The 18,627-nt window shown below is 37.2% G+C and overlaps 7 protein-coding genes and 1 pseudogene across 8 annotated transcripts; 2 read left to right on the forward strand and 6 right to left on the reverse strand.

Moving 5' to 3' along the window:
• Window positions 1-802: 802 nt before the first annotated feature.
• On the reverse strand, window positions 803-3,435 carry LOC147929146 (uncharacterized). Its single transcript, XM_087481226.1, has 6 exons — window positions 2,909-3,435; window positions 2,154-2,642; window positions 1,849-2,070; window positions 1,668-1,740; window positions 1,457-1,564; window positions 803-1,343 (listed from the first exon to the last, which is right to left on the reverse strand). Exons 1-6 carry the CDS (start codon window positions 3,023-3,025, stop codon window positions 976-978), a joined length of 1,377 nt encoding a protein of 458 aa, XP_087337352.1. The 5' UTR covers window positions 3,026-3,435; the 3' UTR covers window positions 803-975.
• Window positions 3,422-4,407, reverse strand: LOC104734785 (uncharacterized). Its single transcript, XM_010454427.3, has 2 exons — window positions 4,066-4,407; window positions 3,422-3,908 (listed from the first exon to the last, which is right to left on the reverse strand). Exons 1-2 carry the CDS (start codon window positions 4,308-4,310, stop codon window positions 3,602-3,604), a joined length of 552 nt encoding a protein of 183 aa, XP_010452729.2. The 5' UTR covers window positions 4,311-4,407; the 3' UTR covers window positions 3,422-3,601.
• A 336-nt stretch (window positions 4,408-4,743) lies between these two features.
• Window positions 4,744-6,926, reverse strand: LOC147929147 (putative kinase-like protein TMKL1 pseudogene; annotated as a pseudogene). Its single transcript, XR_015577938.1, has one exon. The product of XR_015577938.1 is annotated as a putative kinase-like protein TMKL1 pseudogene (transcript).
• LOC104734786 (F-box protein At5g07610-like) lies at window positions 5,046-6,409 on the forward strand. Its single transcript, XM_010454428.3, has one exon. It carries the CDS (start codon window positions 5,046-5,048, stop codon window positions 6,306-6,308), a length of 1,263 nt encoding a protein of 420 aa, XP_010452730.1. The 3' UTR covers window positions 6,309-6,409.
• Window positions 6,927-6,994: 68 nt separating the features above from the next.
• Window positions 6,995-7,486, forward strand: LOC104737877 (uncharacterized). The gene is made up of 2 exons (XM_087482373.1): window positions 6,995-7,181; window positions 7,341-7,486. The coding sequence occupies exons 1-2, from the start codon at window positions 6,995-6,997 to the stop codon at window positions 7,484-7,486; spliced, it is 333 nt and encodes a 110-aa protein (XP_087338499.1).
• Window positions 7,487-10,010: 2,524 nt separating this feature from the next.
• Window positions 10,011-11,925, reverse strand: LOC147929148 (uncharacterized). Its single transcript, XM_087481225.1, has 2 exons — window positions 11,400-11,925; window positions 10,011-11,148 (listed from the first exon to the last, which is right to left on the reverse strand). The coding sequence occupies exons 1-2, from the start codon at window positions 11,867-11,869 to the stop codon at window positions 10,194-10,196; spliced, it is 1,425 nt and encodes a 474-aa protein (XP_087337351.1). The 5' UTR covers window positions 11,870-11,925; the 3' UTR covers window positions 10,011-10,193.
• A 1,204-nt stretch (window positions 11,926-13,129) lies between these two features.
• Window positions 13,130-14,562, reverse strand: LOC147929149 (uncharacterized). Its single transcript, XM_087481228.1, has 2 exons — window positions 14,184-14,562; window positions 13,130-13,908 (listed from the first exon to the last, which is right to left on the reverse strand). The coding sequence occupies exons 1-2, from the start codon at window positions 14,438-14,440 to the stop codon at window positions 13,281-13,283; spliced, it is 885 nt and encodes a 294-aa protein (XP_087337354.1). The 5' UTR covers window positions 14,441-14,562; the 3' UTR covers window positions 13,130-13,280.
• Window positions 14,563-17,106: 2,544 nt separating this feature from the next.
• On the reverse strand, window positions 17,107-18,516 carry LOC147929150 (tapetal oleosin GRP-19-like). Its single transcript, XM_087481230.1, has 2 exons — window positions 18,025-18,516; window positions 17,107-17,487 (listed from the first exon to the last, which is right to left on the reverse strand). The coding sequence occupies exons 1-2, from the start codon at window positions 18,330-18,332 to the stop codon at window positions 17,331-17,333; spliced, it is 465 nt and encodes a 154-aa protein (XP_087337356.1). The 5' UTR covers window positions 18,333-18,516; the 3' UTR covers window positions 17,107-17,330.
• Window positions 18,517-18,627: the final 111 nt, after the last annotated feature.

Genomic DNA, 18,627 nt, shown 5'->3' on the forward strand with positions numbered 1-18,627 from the left:
TTCTCCTTGTTTCTACCATATGGTTGGGTATTAATAACACTGGAAAACTAGAATACCACTTCTCAACTCTGTCTGGTTTCCTATTTTCATTGGTATTACTCCTGTTTAAACCCTTAGTGGGAGGAGGAATCCTAAATATCTTTTAATCTTTTTGAACAAAATGAGGTATCCTATATACATATGTCATATTCAATCCAAAGGTTGAAGAAAATGAGCTAACCTGTAATTAGATTGAAGAATTTTCTTCAAGAGTTCACTGAGTTGTCAATGCAAGGCCCACTGTGTTGGACTTATTTGGTCACCACTGCAAGAGTAAACTTGTCATACACTTACAAATTATGGCATATACCAGAATATCCATTGGTTCATGGGAAAAAATATAACACTCTTCTCTAATCAATCATTCTCCATAGTTCCAAGGAAATACTTGAAGAAACTCAATCATATCTATCTCACCTTAACAATGTTTGCGGGATCAATAATCTGAATACTTTTCATGTTACCAGAAAATGTTATATAGTTTTAAGGAGTACAAGAGACCTTCAATCTAGCATATGTATGTGTTTCCAGAATCGTAATGCATCATTAACTTTCAACTCAGAGTTTGGAAGACACCTACTTCATATGGATCAGTGGATCACCATTTCCTCAACATTTATAAAATGATCCTGTAACATTATGATTACGAAAACACGTTTTAACCAATCACAAGCCCATGCTGATCATCAAGATACACATCCAAAAACCTGTGCCATAGATATTGAAAAGTTCCTGTATATACCTTCGTTGAGTCGACCATAGCTTTTCCTCAAATGTGAACTTTATTTTGTTGGGTAAGAAAACTCAAGAGAACTTCTTTATACATTGAAAAATAGTTAACATTCACCAGAAATAGCCGCGGGAAATAAAAACACTCCTAAAATTAAAAAACAAAAGGCTGCAACTTTTACAAAAAAAAAAACACATAAGGAATCTTCAGTCATCAGAGCTGTAGTCGCTGGACTCAGGTAGAGACGGGACAGTGGCACAACAGAACGCGTCTTTGTCTTTTAGAAGGAGACAGCTTCCATCAATGTTCCATTTGAGGTCAGATATGGAGAAGCCTGGGAGGGGGTTGCATACACAGAACGCACCAGAGGGAGTCCACATGTAAAGGTGAGAGCTTCCAGTGCATAGGAGGAGGCGTGTGCAGGTTGGGTCCCAAACAGCGGCTCGTATAGGTTCCTTCTGGACCAGGATGGCTGCAACCTCAAGGTGGCGCATGTCCCATATCCACAGAGCAGTAGGCATACTGTCGTTTCTTGTGCATATGTACTGGCTGTCTTTGCTCCAAGCCAGAAGTCCTGAGAACAGTTTGAAAGAGTTAAGCTTTTGGAAGTTAAAAAGCAAGAAGGATACTTTCCATATCTGATTGCAGTTTCTAATGTTGCATTTGATCGCAGAAGAAAGAGCTTACCGACTCCTTGTTTTGGGTTAGGCTTGTCTGCAGGAGGTTTCTGGAAAGGAAAAGCTACCGGTAATTCCTTGACTTCATACCTGACACTTATATAGCCTTCTGAAGCATCTGGACATAAAACCACAGAAGAAAACAAGATAAAATTACAAACAACAAGATTGGTACAGAAGATTCCCCTATCGGAAAAGAACAGATTTGGAATCGTTCTTACCATAATTGCTTGGCATAAAGTTTTCATCCAATGATAACTCAGACATATCAAGCTGTAAGGGTTCATCGATTTCCTAGAAGAAAAAAAAAATATGTCCAATAATACACATCCCTGAGTTGACAGTCAGCATTTTTCAGAGGCTGTCAGAAACTCTTTTATGAAAGGGTAGAAATGGATATACCTTGAAGATAGCAGCAGAACAGGGCGCACGAACTGTTGATAGGTGTAAGAATTCGGCGAATGTTTTCCAAGTAAGGTGATTCAGGACCCGCAACATCTGATCGTAGCTGCCAATGGCAAGAAACTGACCACACGGAGACCAGGATACAGTCTTCACACCAAGTCCACATTCATATGCCTGATACTTAAATAGACACCTACCATCTGGAGAATAGATTAGAACCTGCCCAAAGTTACAAACTTTAGAGAGATCCCTGACAAACCAAACTATCTAAACATAGCACCAAACCAAAAAATGATACATACCTTATATTCAAGAGGCGAATCCCACACTACTATAGAACTATCATCAGGTGACCACTCAAGATCAGCCAAGTCCAAGGTGTCAACAGCAAAGCTACCCATAATCTCCCATGACTGACAAGACAAAAGGTTAACATAATCCTTGCAATCACGCCGCGTACAGATTGCCGCAAACTTCCCATCTTGATTGAACGAAACTCCCTTGGAACCATGCTTTGGCCACTGAACATGAACGCACGCCGTGTTCAAAAGAGACCAAACCGTTAACCTTAGCTGAAACTCCGAGGTAGTGAGTATATGACGGCTGTCTGGACTCCACCTAGCGTATGAAATACCAGCAGGACCTTCGTCAATCTTGCAAGTCCATTCTGGTTGTGTCAAAGACCAAGCTTGAATCATGGGTTTTTTATAGAGACCACACAGAATGTACTCAGAATCAAGAGCCCATTCTATGTAGCTTATTTTATCTAAGCAAGAAAACAATTGCACAACCTGCATTTACATCCACAACATATTCATTAAGAGATTAGTAGATAGATCTCTCCAAGGTTCAACGACATCATCATCATCATCATCATCTCAAAGGTTCCAATTTCCAAAATTTAGCAAATCCAAGTTAAGTATTACCTAATTTAAGCACTGGATCTAATTGCATTATTAGAATTAAGTAAGATCCAAAAAAACTTAAAAGCTAAAATTGGCATTCTAATCAAAGGGTTTTAGAGTAGTCAGTTACCAAATCGAACTAGTTATTATACCTGAAACGAAAAAGTATCGCGGATCACGAGACGGTAATCATTGGCGACGGCGACGTAACGAGAGTTTGGTGAGAAACAGCAAGGACCTGTTTGCTTGTAAGCCTCCGTGAATTCCATTATTTTAAGTCTACGCCTTAGATTCCCCGACGGGTTCTAAGAAGAGACGAAGCAAATGCCCTAAGATCTTCGTTATACAAAGCTCCTCCTCGATTCACAGTGGTAGGAGAGAGACTGCGAGAAAGCCATGGAGAGAGAGAGAGCACAATTTTCAAAATTGAAATCCAACAAGAGAGATGACCAAGGCGTTTCGGGTCGGGTTTATATTGGGTGGGTGGTTTGTTGCTATGGTTTTCAGACTGATAATGGGCCTGAGGCCCATTCTTCATAACTAGCCTTATTTATTCAACACCAATAATAATTACAACACAACATTCTGCCGGTTTATCTGACTAAACTTGATTTCGTTTGTTAAGCGTTCGGTACATTTTCTGGTTGGAGGACAGGAACATAAAATAACAGAACACAAAAAAAAATTGTTTTATCATATAGACTTTCACTAAGCATATTCAACATTACATATAAACATTAAACGATTAATTGTAAAACGCTTTTTTTTTTTTAATAGTTTTCAGTCATACAATTTTGAATCCATAGCAGATAGCACAATATGTTGGGACAGCTCGACCAATCCGTTTACTTCGGGGGTTTGGGTGTGGCTGTGGGTTTGGGTGTACTTGCAGCTGCAGGTGCGGGTGCGGGTGCGGGTGTGGATGAACTTCCACCGGCAGATTTATCTCCAAACGATCCAGAAAAGGTTCTTCCTCCCCAAGTTGCTGTCCAAGTTCCTCCATAACCAAAATTTGACATAGCTTGGGTTGACGAACCTCCTCCCCAAGATCCTTTAAAAGTTCCTTCATAATTAACCTTTGGCTGGAGTGAAAACAGAGTTTGGTTTGGCGAAATTCTTACAAACAGAGTTGGCTTTAGTCCCATCCTGCGTCTACATCACACACAGACACACTTGTCATAGTTTAATTAAATGTTAAAGGAAAAACTTTGTACCAAGACCCAAGTTATTTTATAGATAAATCATGTGCCCGTATATGTATATAAGCATGAATTATACTTTGTTTGTTTCGTTTTACTTAATGAGCTACCTGACGAGAGCGATGGCCATAGCTCCAAAGATGCTACCGGCCGTAAACCCTGAGGTTAAGACAGCAGTGGCTATCGTGGCTGGTACGAGAATCGGACTGAATATGATGAAAAGCGGTGTGGTTACGGTTAATGCCGCGGCTGAACCAGCGAATGTTAGACCTGATAAACCTAAGAAGACTATAGATGCCACGGCAACGATAACTACCTTTAAAACCTCCAACAATGGGATGAGAAAAGAAAACATTATTGTGATAAATGTTAAATTTCGATGAGTGAGGTTTGTTATGATGGAGTCCCTTATCGGCGCATACTTTGTTATCGGATGGTTATTTGGGGTCTTACATGCAATACGATGGGAGTGAATAGAGATCTACGTCACGTTACATTATCTTTCTTTTGCTTGCTTCTTTTTCTTTAGGTTGTCATGTTTTTTGGACCTTTTCTTCTTTCTTGAAAAAGTTCAAACATTAGTTGTCGTGTTGCCGTTCACGTCTATGGTTAGAAACATCCTAAACTAGGTGCTTCCAAAGATATTCCAAGGGTGAGAAATTTTACGGAAGTTTTGATGGATGACAATGTGCTTGATCTGTCGTAGCGTGCCCATCTTTGATGTTAACTATATGGTAAATTTGATTGTAATGATTTCTTACAATGTCTCGAAAATAGTAATATTTCACTAAGCATGTAAACTGATTCTTGATCTTCTATAGGTCTTGCAGTTTCAAAAGACAACAGCGTTCAGTTGTGGGCAATGTCTGAATTAGTCACACTACTACATAAATGTAAGAACAGGTCAACGTCAACGAAACTCAAAAGAATAATTGATAATCAAAAGCTTCCTCCGTAATCTTCTTGACCAAAAAAACAGAGCACATCACATCATTAACTCTCTTTATAATCCAACACCAGAATCTCTCTTCTTCACTCCAATAAACCCTAAACCAGTTTCTTCTTCTTCTTCTTAAATCACTCTCTAACGATGTCTTCTTGTTCAAGAACAAGAACAAAAGCTCCAAGATCGGCCACAAGCCATAGAAAAGGCCGTTTCTCTTCTTCATCATCAGCTACAATTGTGGCAGATATCGACGATGTCTTGACTCAAATTCTCTCTCTTCTTCCAATCAAAACTCTTTTAAGATCTAAACGCGTATCCAAACGCTGGCTTTCACTCATTACAAATCCTGATTTCTCCAACCGTGTCATCAAGTCCAACCACCCCTTACCCATCTCTGGCTTTTTCTTACACTCACCAACAGCCATCAAATATAGTTTTGTCTCTCTTGATGATGATGAAGATGATGCAATCAACCAACGGACTTCGTTATCATTACTTCTTTGGTTTACAGATCACTCAACAGATATGATCATAATCCAATCAACCAATGGCCTTCTCCTCTGCAAATGCGCTTGTGCTTCTTCTAACCAATTCAACACAAATTACTATGTTTACAATCCGACAACGAAACAGTACACTCTTCTCCCTCACGTGACCACAGGTTACATCACACTCTCTCTAGCCTTTGATCCTTCTGAATCTCCTCACTACAAAGTCTTTTGCCTCAGAACAAAAAGCATGACCTCCTACTCCTTCCACATAGAGGTTTATTCCTCCAATGAAGGATATTGGAAGAGACTTGTTTCGGTTCCTTCTTCTTCTTCTTCTTCTTCACCCTTTGTAGAGTACAAAGAAACAGTCTTTTGGAACGGCGCGGTTCACTGCTACGGTCCACGCACAAGAGACTGCATCTCTTTTGATATCAATCAAGAAGAAATCAAGATTCTTCCACTCCCTAATCTTGACCATGAAGAAGACGATGAGCCGCTACCTGATCCCAATACATTGAGGTATTTGGATGAATCCGGGGGCAATCTTTACTTCATTGAGGTAAATGATCAGAGTTCTTCAGATTTACCGATTTACGAAATGGAAAGAGATAGCTCAAGCTGGTTCCTGAAGTATAACGTTGACTTGGAGCCTCTTTTAGCCGCTTTCCCGGAGATGATCAGAACCGAATACTATACAGATAGGCGGATATACACGTTCTCTGTCATCGTTTTTGTAAAAGAAGAGACAGATGCAGAATCATACATTGTGCTTCACATTCCAAACAAGGCTGTAAAGTACAACTTCATAACCAAGACTTTCAAGAAACTTTGCCCATTGGTCAATGATGCTCCTGAGGATGCGTTTTACAGATTCCAAAGAACTTTCCAGTTCATTGAGTCTCTTGCTAACGTCTAAGAGTAGTTTACTCCCCCAAAACAGTCTAAAAGCTTTATCTGTAAATTGCATCCTTATGTAGAAGCTCTTATTTGAAATGAAATCTTTACTTCTGTCAGAAACTACTTGAGAGGACACATTCTTCTAAGATTTCCTAATCTCTTCTAGTTTACTCAAGACTTGCTTGATGTTTGGCCTAAGAGAAGGCGATGGAGAGCAACAAGACATTGCAAGCTGAAAATACTTGAGGACACATTCTTCACTCAGATTATCATCACTCTTAAGAATCTCAGGACGGTATAAATCAGACAACCTATGATCAAGAACAGCATTCCTCATGAAATCAGGAAGATAGAACTCATCGTCGCCAGTTGGATTCTCGTTTATAGGTTCTTTACCAGAGACTAGCTCAAGCATGATCACACCGAGACTATACACATCACTCTCTTTGCTCACTTCCTTCATCTTTATCAACTCAGGAGCTTTGTATCCCTCAGCAGCAGAAACATCAAGAATCTCTTGTCCTGCAGCTAGGTTCAAAAGCAAATGCAAACCGAAATCAGAGATTCGAGGTTCGAAACTCGGACTCAGAAGAACGTTCTTGGTTTTCAGATTGCCGTGGACTATTGGTTTCTGCATTCCTGTGTGGAGATACCGGAAGGTTGGGTCTGCCTACATTGCAAAAGTGTACATCAGCAATTCATATGATGGCATATGGTTTTGCAGCTGATGCGGTTGATGAATACCTCCGTCTTTCTGAAACCATGGCGCTATCATGCTTGGAGAATTTTAAAGATTTAGTCATAACTTTATTTGGAGATGAGTACTTGAGAAGACCCACACCAGTAGATCTTCAACGACTACTCGACATTGGCGAGTTTCGTGGATTTCCCGGTATGATAGGAAGCATCGATTGTATGCATTGGGAGTGGAAGAATTGTCCCACCGCATGTAAATGTCAATACACCCGCGGATCTGGAAAGCCCACAATCATTTTAGAGGCGGTGGCTTCGTATGATCTCTGGATTTGGCATGCTTTCTTTGGATCACCAGGTACATTAAACGATATCAATATTCTTGATCCATCTCCAGTCTTTGATGATATTTTGCATGGTCGAGCTCCTAAAGTTAAATACAGTGTCAACGGACATGAGTATAAATTGGCTTACTACTTGACAGATGGTACTTATCCAAAATGAGCTACTTTTATCCAATCTATTCCGCTACCACAAACTCCAAAAGCCTCTTTATTTGTGAGACAACAAGAAGTTGTGCGTAAAGATGTAGAGCGTGCTTTTGGAGTTTTGCAGGCTCGATTTGCCATAGTCAAAAACTCGGCTCTTATTTGGGATAAGGTAAAAATTGGAAAAATAACGAGAGCGTCTATCATACTGCACAATATGATAGTAGAAGACGAACGAGATGGGTTCACTCTGTTTGATGAAAATGAATTCGCACAATTGCAATCAAATAGAGCTTCAGAAGTTGACTACACGCTTCCAACAACCAGACCTTCATGTGTTGAAACTATGCTCAAGATTCGAATGGATGTTCGTGATCGAGAAAAACATAAACGCTTGCAAGATGATTTGGTTGAGAACATTTGGGCAAAATTTGGAGCAAATCAGTATTAAAATTTATCATTTTCTCCATTTATGAATTGCACTTCTATTGTAATATGTATTAATGTTTTTATCATGTTTTGTATGTTTAAAAAATAATTAAATGCAATATTTTCTATTTTTATAAATTCTTAAATGTTTACACATTTATACCACTTATATTCTATTTATAATTTTTTTTAGGGTTTGTTAGCAAATTAGTACATTTTGGAAACTTAATTGGGAAACTAATACATTCACTATTTAAAATTAGAAAAGTAGGGTGTTTTGTAATAGAGAGTTTGTGAGATAGGGAGAAATGGTGGGGCATAGGTTTGGTGAGAAAATTACAAAAATGGGTATGTGTGGGTAAGAAATAAAGCTTTTTTTTTTTTCCTCCAATCATAATTATTCAAATAATTGTTAATATATATTTTTAGAAAACTTCTTAGATACAAAAAATACATTTTTTTCTTTACAATATGATATGAATTTTATTTAATAATTATTAAATATATTATATAAATCTTTTGTATTCATACACTTTAGTATGTGTACAGATGTCTATACAAATTATTATGTGTACAGATGTTTGTACACATTATTAACTTTACAGATGTAATTTATATAAAAACATTGCAGTACAAGCATATGTACAGACATTTGAAGCCTTAAGAATTAAACAAATTTCATCTGTACACATAATAGTGTGTACAAATATTTGTACACATGTTTGTACACTTAATTAGGTGTATGGATCTAAAATTTGTGAAAAAAATATTTAATATTATCAAATAAAATCACCAAGCAAAATGCATATCCAATTATAAAGAAAAAAACATAGAATCTTTTCTTTCTATTAAAATTTAGAATTTTTTTTAATTAGTCAGCATTTTTATTTTTAGATTATATGGAGCATATAATAAAGAAGAGAAAAAATTAAAAAGAAAATAAAAATAAAAGACTCAATGATATATATTGTAAATATTAAATGTTGATGAGAGTTAGAAAGTCTTGTGAACAGTATAAAACAGTAAAAATTGTGGAATTTGTTAATTGTAAATAGTGATTGTACTACTTTTACAATTATGTTTTGAAAACTGTTTATTTTGCCAAATATCTCTTTTTTTATTTAAAAAGTAATAGTTTCAAAAATAAGATACCCAAAATTAGAATCTACCATTGGAGAATTAAATTTTTCCTAAAAGATTATGCGTTTTTATATTCAAAACCATTCACAATTAATTCATAAAATATTTAAAAAGTGTTTAACAACCCCAAATTAAGAAACGACCAATAATCTTGCTCTTACATACAAAAAGTTAGAGATCTACAACACGTCACATTTGCATTCTTTTTCTTCTCCTTTTTTTTGGTCATGCATTTTGGACCTTCTTTTCTTTCTTGTTAAAAGCTCAAACATTAATTGTCGTGTTGCAATTCATGTTTACGGTCGGATCGGAACATCCTAAAATAGGTTCTTCGAAAGATAATCCACGGAGGCAAGATTTTGCTGAAGTTTGATGCTTGCAGTAAATCTAGATTCGGCTCAATGAAATTGTCATATGTTGATTTTTTTTTAAAAACCTCATAAAAATAAAATAATATATATATTCACATTAATACATATATGTGAGATGAATTTCAAGATTCTTGTGAGGTTGTCCGATCCAAGTGGGGCAGTTGGATAATACAAATAAAAAACTCTCGAACCAAATATGGATGTGTGCTGTTTTAGGTCTAATAGACCCAAATTCGAGTCCTATATATACTCTTCTTATACGTACTATTTTTGGAGAGAGCGGACAGAAACATTGGTCTTGGAACTTAAGAAACAGTGAATATATCCAAAGTCAGAAAATTTCTAGTTATGAAACAAAGCAGTGGAAATTTTTGGTCATTTTCAACAAGCCCAAACCGCTTTGTCATTTGAAATTTTTTCTGAATGAGAAATGTAAAATCTATTTCAACATAGAAAGTAACCAATCAAGCCTCCTCTCCTTCGGTTAACAGCCACGACTTCTTTCAATTTATATTCGTTTAACTATAATAAAATGCTTCCTTATAACTATTAACTCAAGCAAAGTCTACAACAGATCTTCAAATACTTTCAAGAAAGAAAGGTATAAAACTAGCATTCCCACATTATTATTATTTTTTAAATAAACATTGTATTATAGTATTTCTTGTTATCTTTATAATCAGATTCAACATTACATTTAACATAAAACGTTTTAGGAAGCCTTTCATAAAAATCTTGAATTAATGCACAGTGTTCTGCTTAATGTTGGAACACCAATGCCCTTTACTCCTCCTCCACGAAGCTGCCTCGACCTCCGGACATACCTCCACTTCCGTGTTTACCTCCGTATTTACTTTTGAACTTACCTCCGTATTTACTTTTGAGCTTAGCTCCGTATTTACTTTTGAGCTTATCTCTCAGTTTACCTCCTTGTTTACATCCTCCACCTCCGTGTTTACTTCCTCCACTTCCGGACATACTTCCTTCACCTCCAGACATACTTCGGCCTTCACTTCCAGACATACTTCCTTCACTTCCGGACATACTTCCTCCACTTCCGGACATACTTCCTCCACTTCCGGACATACCTTTTTTACTACTCTTGCCTCTTAGACCTTTAGATTTACTTCCTCCACTTTTAGATTTACGTCCGGACATACTGCCTCCGGATTTACTACCTCCAGATATACTACCTCCGGACATACTTCCTTCACTTCCGGACATACCTCCTTCACTTCCGGACATACCTCCTTTCTTTCCGAATTTACCCCCTAGACCTCCGGATTTACGTTTTCCACTCTTAGATTTACCTCCTCCACTTCCGGACATACCTTCGCTTCCGGACGACATACCTCCTTCACTTCCAGACATACCTCCGGACATACCTTTTTTACTTTTTGATTTACTTTTTTTACCTCCAAGTTTATGTTCTTTACTTTTAGATTTACTTCCTCGACCACCGGACATACCTTCATCCCCAGACGACGACGACAAACCTCCTTCACTGCCAGACATACCTCCTTTACTTCCAGATTTACCTTTCCCACCCCCCAATTTACCTAACCCTGGGATCATTTTACACCAAGCTGGCAGCTTAAACCCACCTTTAGACTTAGACTTTGATTTTGTCTTTGAATTTGACTTTGACTTTGAGATCAGAGTTTTATCTCCTCCTCCCGAAGTCGGTGGAAGTCCGGCTGGAGGTGGATTATTTTTCGCCTTTACTCCCAACCTACGCCTACATCACACAAACACGTTTGCATATATTATATATACGTCAGAGATTTGTTAAGAAAACAAATGATGTACAATATATTAATTTATTAATTACGTTGACAACTTTTACAAATGATGTTTCAAAAAAGGGAAAACATGTTGTGACATAAACTATATAACTTACTGTGTTTTCTTATGTATATGAATAAATATATAAGTATATATAAATTTCGAGTGATTCCAATATTATAATTTGTTTAATCAGGATCTTACTTAATGAGCCACATGATGAGACCAATTGCTGTCGCTCCAAAGGAGGCACCGGCCGTAAACCCTGTGCTTAAGACAGCCGTCGCTAACGTAGCGGGTACGAGAACGGGACTGAATATGATGAAAAGCGGTGTGCTTACGACTAATGCCACGGCAGAACCGGCGAGGGTTACACAGGCGAAGCCTAAGAAGACTACGGAGGCAACAGAAGCAATAATGATCTTAATAACCTCCAACAATGGCATGAGAAAAGAGAACATATTGAGAAAAGATAACTTTCTTCCCTCTCTCTCTGACAGAGACTGAGCTGATGATGGGTTTTGTGACAGAGACGGAAACATTCTGCCCTCTCTCATTGACAGAGACTGAGTTGATGATGGGTTTTGTGGCAGAGACAGAAAAGGAAACTTTCTGCCCTCTCTCATTGACAGAGACTGAGCTGACGATGGGTTTTGATTAAGTTCTTCGCTCATATTTTCTGATCGGATTGTTGTGTTTTGGTGATGAGAAGAGAGAGGGCTTTTATGAAGGAGTTGTGTGGTTTACTACGTGCACGGTACATATCCATGCTCCATGCAAAACGATTGGAGAGAATGGGAGACCTACGCTACGTCACGACACATTTTTTTTTTTAAATATCTCTTTTCTTTGTGTGTGTGCGCGCGCGTTGGGGTTGTCATGTTTCAAAAGAAAAGATGCTGTCATGTTTTTTAGGCCTTTTTTACAATTTATTCTTTCTTGGAAAAGAAACTAAGCTATTTTCTTTCATTCTATTGCTTTATGTCAAAGCGTAAAGAAAGGTTTGTTATTGTTACTTTGAGCCATCTACGTATATGCAATAAATGAGTTAAATGATACATTTTGGTACTTGATGAATTTTGATTTATTTTGATATAATTAAAAGATTGTTGGTGGAAACTGGCAATTGGTGAAACGATTTAGTACTATCTTTGTCTTTTTAACGCTAAAAATTAGAAGAATACACAACAGAAGTTTTGCTTAAAATCTGTTCAGAAAATAATATATGATAGTTTTCCCCGAAGACAGTTAGGGATTATATATATTGTTTGTTTTCTAACCAATCAACTCACAGCCTTTTTTTTGAGAAAAATTCAAGTGAGCATTGATACGGAATTAAGAAATCATCCCTTGTCTTCACCCTCTCCAAATCCAATAACCGTGAACGAGATCATCCCAGGAAGATGATCATGTTATCAGTGGATCATGTCAGTGCCCTAAAAAGACTGTTCAAGAAAACTATGATATGTCTATGGGTTAGAAATTATTGATTCCATTGTACTGAAAACGGATTGAGTTTGGTTAACGCTAACCGGATTCAATTTTTTCTTCTAAAGTTGGTCCAATTTATCTTGAAGGTTGTATAATAATGTATTGAAAAAAAAGCCTTAGGTATTACAAACTTGAACCAAGTAGAAGGGAGATATACTTGGTGTGGTGTGGATATATTACAAAACTTAAACCAACACATTTTAGTTAAAATAGTAAAAAGTTTAATTTGGAATTTAAAGAAAACAGAGAAACAATAATAGCAGTTTCATTTAAGAACAATAATTTCAATCTCTGCTAGGTTTCCCTTTGTTATTTATTTATTCAGGTAACATAGACACAACAATTTCAATGTCTCATGATTGAATCATTCACATAGATATATTCAATTGCTTTGATTAACTTGGATCCAGCCTCATTCATGTATGTTAGTACCGAAGAATTACTTCATATAAACAAATTTATAATGAAAAATGCGTGCAGTGTTTTATAGTACACATTAATACAAATGATATTAAGACATGTCAATAGGATAGCTACATTAGGTTTAATTTATGAAACCCAAATAATTAAGTTTCAATTTGCTACATATCATCCTTACGAACAAGCCCACGGTTTCTTTCCAGTCCCTCCCCCAGTTTTACATCCCGACGCTCCTCCAGCTGGTTTATCCCCCTTCGCTCCAACGGGTTTATCCCCTTTTGCTCCTCCGGGTTTATCCCCCTTCGCTCCAATGGGTTTACTCCCCTGCATTCCCCCGGATTTATTCCCTTTTGCTCCTCCGAGCTTATCCCCCTTGGCTCCTCCGAGCGTATCCCCCTTGGCTTCTCCGAGCTTATCTCCCTTGGCTCCAACGGGTTTATCCTCTTTCAATACTCCGTGTTTACTCCCCTTCGCTCCTCCGGGTTTATCCCCCTTCGCTCCACCGTGTTTACCTCCGGCTCCTCCCAGCTTATCCCCCTTGGCTCCTCCGTGTTTATCTCCCTTCGCTCCTCCGAGCTTATCCCCCTTGGCTCCTCCGAGCTTATCACCCTTGGCTCCTCCGGGTTTATTCCATGACGCTCCTCCGGATTTCTTCCCCAAAGTTCCTCCCGACGTTCCTCCCGACGCTCCCCCTGCAATACCTCCTGGTGGTTTATCTCCTGACGTTGCTCCCGGTATATCTGCTTTGGTTGGGGCTCCCTTAGGAGGTGGATTGTTCTTTGGTTTTACTCCAATCCTATATCTACATCACACACACAAACACACCAAGTGTATATATATCAAACTATTTAGAAACTCTTTGTTCTGAAAATTGCATTATGCAGGTTCGTTGTAGATTAATATGCCTTATATAACACTTTTGAGTATAAAAGGACGTATAATACGTGTCCACGTGAAAAAACTAATATATAAGCATAAAACTAATATATAAGCATGAAACTTAAGAATTTTCGATAAGGTTTCTTTAAATTTCGAGGAAAATATAATAGTAAATTAAATGATTTAAATTTTTTTTACTTAAATAGCCAAAATACGAGAGCAAATGCCGTCACTACGAGGGCGGCGGCGCCCACAACCCCGCCGACTACGAGAGTAGTGGTTATAGTGGCTGGTACGAGAATCGGACTGAAGATGACAAAAAGAGGTGTGGCTATGATTAGTCCTACGACTGAGCCGCCGAGGCTTATACCGGCGAACACTAAGAAGACTACAGATGCTATGGCAGCGATAACCACCTGAAAAAGCTGTACAACTGGGATGAGAAACGAGAGCATTTTGTGAATTACGTTTGATCTCTATGGTTTCTAGCTACTCTAATCGGATGGTTGTGGAAAGATAGAGGGCTTTATTATAAAAAGAGTTGTGGGGGTGTACGTGCACGGTACGGTACACATGCACGCTCCATGCAAAACGATGGAAATAAATAGGGCCTTACGTCACGCCAAATTTGCTTCTACTTCTAATTGTGTGGTGTCACGTATTTTTCTAGAGGAGTTTTCTGTATATTGAAAGTATGATAAAATAAAATAAATTAGAGTACTTTTCTATATGTTTGCTCAGGTCCATTGTTTAAAGAAAATCAAAGCCTAATTACAAGCAATATGACCCGAAAAATGGACCAGGTTAAATAACCTTTGAGTATTAGTAGAGTTGTCCGTGGCAGCAACTTGCTCAGTTCTCACATTCTTGGCAGCTCTAACTCGATAAACTTAGTCACAGTTTACATTTTGTTCACACTTTATATAATTATATTTATTATGTATCACTTGATTAAACATTTTTCTTTAGTGCTCGTATTTTAGTAGATCTAGAAATCAAATAATCTTCTGGGTATTGTAGTTTCGTGTAAATAGCTGTTTTCATAATTTCAACGAATCAACCTTTAGGCCAAATTCTTCTTTTTTTGTTTTCTCTTTTTGCCTTAAAAACGTTTTTTTTTTCTGTCATAGGTTTTTTTTTTTTTTTTGCAATTACACGTTTAAAAGCCTTTTCCAAACATTTCTCATTTATTAGTCATAACCGGTGATATATTAGTCATTAGTCAATACATGTTTTATTTGTAGTCGAATATACCGGTGATTCGGTTAGTGCTTAGGCTAGCTTGCATCACATCCCAAAATTCGTATATGACACTCTCACAATGATATTACTCCATGAAAAAAACAAGAAAATGAGTACATTTATTATACTTTTTGTAACATTCGATATACATCAATGGAATGATACTGGAGATATCCGGGGGTAACTAGTATTTTATTACAGAGAGGATGGGTAAATTTTTATTTTATTTATGGGACCCCAGCAGTTAAGTCTGTTCAAGTTCCTCCATTACGGACTAGACGGTGGCGTCAATCCTGGAACTTTTGGCGGATCCTTCCCTGTACGTTTCCTACACACAATTATATACTTCTGATTATTAAAAATTCGTTGACTCGTTGTACAAAATTGTTTTTTTTTTCGTTTTATTTAATCAAAAGAACGACCAGGTTTGAACCAAAGTGTTGCCAAACTAAAACCGAACTTGAAAAGAATGATAAGAGTTTTAGTAAGGTTATACATTCTCAATACCAATAACTATACCAAATATAACCGAATGTTCACCCCTTGAAATGTATATTATTATATGTACGTATGAGCATGCATATATATATATGAAACTAAATTCCATGAAGATACATATGCCTAAAACTACATATGAATATAAGTAAAACAAAATGGGCGAGTGGTTTTCAATAGTTTACTTGTAGAGCCACATAAGGATGGAGATAGCCGTGGCACCAAAGGAGCCGGAGGCGGTGAAACCTGAAGCTAGCAATGTAGTGGCTATAGTCGCTGGCACGAGAACCGGACTGAAAATGACAAAAAGCGGTGTGCTTATGACAAATGCGACCACTGAGCCGCCGAGGGTTATACCAGCGAATGTCAAAAGAGCTAGTGCACACCCGGCGGCGAAAACCGCCTGAACAATCTCAAACATCTTTGGGATGATCAAATTAAACGGCTGGGATTTCTCTCTGATCGAATGATTTGTGATTTGGTGATGGGAAGAACTGGGGTTTTATCAATAACTAGTGGAAGTCTACGTGAACGCTACGCTTCACATTCAGTCTCCATGCAAAACGATCTGAATGAAAAATGGAAAATGTGTTACGTCACGTCATAATTTGTCTCCTTTTTTTTAATATGGATTGCCACGGTTTTTGGCCTTTTCCTAGATTTGATTTTGGAGATATATATGCTATGATCTTGATTTCGTATCCCTAACTCTTTTTTTTTAACTAGAGAATAATACAGACATATATTTGTGGTTTTAAGAACGACAAATTACAAAATTAATTCCTGACAATTACATTTTTCCTAAGAAAATTTGTAACGAAAAAAATCCTTTAACAATGGTAATTAACAAGAATCAGAGTTCCATAAAAGGGAAAATATTGAATACAGTAACAATTTTTCAACTATTAGTATGATGGGTTTTTCCCAATCCCAATAGTAACAGAAACAAATCTTATTATTGGAATAAGTTGACCCGGAAAAAAAAATGTTATTGGAAACAATTTGGTACCGATTTTTTTTTAATATATATATCGTAAATCAGAAAGATGTAAAAAAGATAAGCTTCGAACGAATATTTCATTTGAGGTAATTATGGCTCTATTTCAGCACGACATTGACCATAGACAATAACTGATTACATGACTAAATTTTGTAACTGATTCGATTTAAATTAAATGGTAGAATGATGAAATATATATATGTTAAAGGCATATATTATCAGCATGGAGTTCCAGCCAGGGACTAATTTGGTCGGTTCTTCCTTTACACAGTGGTCAGTAATGGTCACTGCTTAGACTGTTTTAATTTGTAAATAATTTTCGATTTTCCCCTTGACGGAGCGGCAACAATAACAACGGATCGCTGGTTAGACTATCTCGAAATATTCATCTAAAGTTAATATCATATATAAACCTCGTTTAAAAATACTACTATAACAATAAACACGAATACATTTGTTATTGTTTCCGTAGCACACAGCATACATTAATAGAATGACATTTGAGAAATTAAATTTCATCAGCACGTAATTAATATTTAGCAACAAAAAAAGTGGATAAATAATTAGTTTATGGAATTTCAGTATCATCCTTTGTTTATGTCCTTGACTTATTTTCCCGATTTAGCTGCCGGTTTAGCTGCTGGTTTTTTTGCTGGTTTTGCTGCTTCACCTCCTGCAGCTCCACCTGCTGCTGGGGCAGCTGCAGCTCCTCCACCAGCCGGTGTCAATCCTGGAATTTTTGGCGGCTCTTTACCCGTCAATTTCCTAGACACAAAAACAAAGTCTGGTTATAAAAAGTTGTGGTAACATAGATTTCATACTTACGGCTCAAAGCTGTTCGCCATCAAGCAACTTTAATATCTGTACGAGACTTTGTTGATATATCATACATATAAACATTTACAGCAACGCAAAGGAAAAAATGATATAAGTATATGGAATATGTAAAATTATGAAACTAAACAATTTTCAAATATAATCAAACGAACAATTTTAAGTATCTTTAGAACCATTACACTACTAATCAACTACTTGTTCAATAATAAAGATTAGAAAAATGTTTTATTCCGTCAAAAACAAATTCTTGAAATACAACCATTTTTATTCGGTCAATACTCTCACGTAATGTATAGTTGGAACTTATATATGTATAATAAAATAGTAAAGCAGATATTAATCTTCACAAAGATAACAAGATACATTATATTAGCGTCGGAATAAAATTTTAAAATCTTGTGCATGTGCGCATACGTATACGTATTAATAATAAAAATGAATGTTTAGTGGGTTAGTGTTAATTACTTGTAGAGCCACAAGATGATGGTGAGAGCCGTCACACCGGAGCTACCTCCGGCCATTAAACCCGAAGCAAGAATAGTGGTGGTAATACCTGCGGGTACGAGAACCGGGCTGAATAGGAGGAACAGCGGCATGGAGGCGACGAATGCCACGGCTGTGCCGGTTAGAGATAGACCGGCCAGTAACAAGAGGAATATTGCGGCTTGTGTTGCTAACATAGCCGTCATAACACCCTTAAGCGTCGGCCTTTGGGATCGTACTACTACTTTCTCGCGTTTTTTCTTGCCGAACAACAATTTGAGGAAAACCATTGTCGCTTGATCGGATGATGATTGTGAGATTTCACGAATTTGGAGAGTGGTTTTTAATGAGAGAAGAGGTAATGGTGTGGTCTACGTGCACGGCACGTGCTCACCCCATGCGAAACGATGCGGGTGAATGCGTTGAGCTCTACGTCACGTCACGTCAATGCCTCTCTTTTTTTGTTGGTTCGTCACATTTTCTTGGCCTCTTTTTTTTTTTTATATTATAAGTCTTCTTTGAATAAATGAATTATACTATCAAAATCATTTTGATTCCGTACGTATATTGTTCGTTTGATTCAGT

Source organism: Camelina sativa, chromosome 13 (genome assembly GCF_030686135.1).
Source record: "Camelina sativa cultivar CO46 ecotype springtype chromosome 13, ASM3068613v1".
NCBI lineage: Eukaryota > Viridiplantae > Streptophyta > Magnoliopsida > Brassicales > Brassicaceae > Camelina > Camelina sativa.

Bases quoted from the DNA above. Each gene is read 5' to 3' on its own strand.
- LOC147929146 (XM_087481226.1), bottom strand. From the start codon at position 3,025: ATGGAATTCACGGAGGCTTACAAGCAAACAGGTCCTTGCTGTTTCTCA. The intron at 2,643-2,908 runs GTATAATAACTA...ATGTAAATGCAG, and splicing joins GCGATACTTTTTCGTTTCAG to GTTGTGCAATTGTTTTCTTG. The intron at 1,565-1,667 runs GTAAGAACGATT...TTTTATGTCCAG, and splicing joins CTTTATGCCAAGCAATTATG to ATGCTTCAGAAGGCTATATA.
- LOC104734785 (XM_010454427.3), bottom strand. From the start codon at position 4,310: ATGTTTTCTTTTCTCATCCCATTGTTGGAGGTTTTAAAGGTAGTTATC. The intron at 3,909-4,065 runs GTAGCTCATTAA...TGTGTGATGTAG, and splicing joins ATGGCCATCGCTCTCGTCAG to ACGCAGGATGGGACTAAAGC.
- LOC104734786 (XM_010454428.3), top strand. From the start codon at position 5,046: ATGTCTTCTTGTTCAAGAACAAGAACAAAAGCTCCAAGATCGGCCACA.
- LOC104737877 (XM_087482373.1), top strand. From the start codon at position 6,995: ATGGCATATGGTTTTGCAGCTGATGCGGTTGATGAATACCTCCGTCTT. The intron at 7,182-7,340 runs GTATGATAGGAA...TTGGATCACCAG, and splicing joins CGAGTTTCGTGGATTTCCCG to GTACATTAAACGATATCAAT.
- LOC147929148 (XM_087481225.1), bottom strand. From the start codon at position 11,869: ATGAGCGAAGAACTTAATCAAAACCCATCGTCAGCTCAGTCTCTGTCA. The intron at 11,149-11,399 runs GTAAGATCCTGA...TGTGTGATGTAG, and splicing joins CTCATCATGTGGCTCATTAA to GCGTAGGTTGGGAGTAAAGG.
- LOC147929149 (XM_087481228.1), bottom strand. From the start codon at position 14,440: ATGCTCTCGTTTCTCATCCCAGTTGTACAGCTTTTTCAGGTGGTTATC. The intron at 13,909-14,183 runs GTAAAAAAAATT...TGTGTGATGTAG, and splicing joins CTCGTATTTTGGCTATTTAA to ATATAGGATTGGAGTAAAAC.
- LOC147929150 (XM_087481230.1), bottom strand. From the start codon at position 18,332: ATGGTTTTCCTCAAATTGTTGTTCGGCAAGAAAAAACGCGAGAAAGTA. The intron at 17,488-18,024 runs GTAATTAACACT...TTTTGTGTCTAG, and splicing joins ATCATCTTGTGGCTCTACAA to GAAATTGACGGGTAAAGAGC.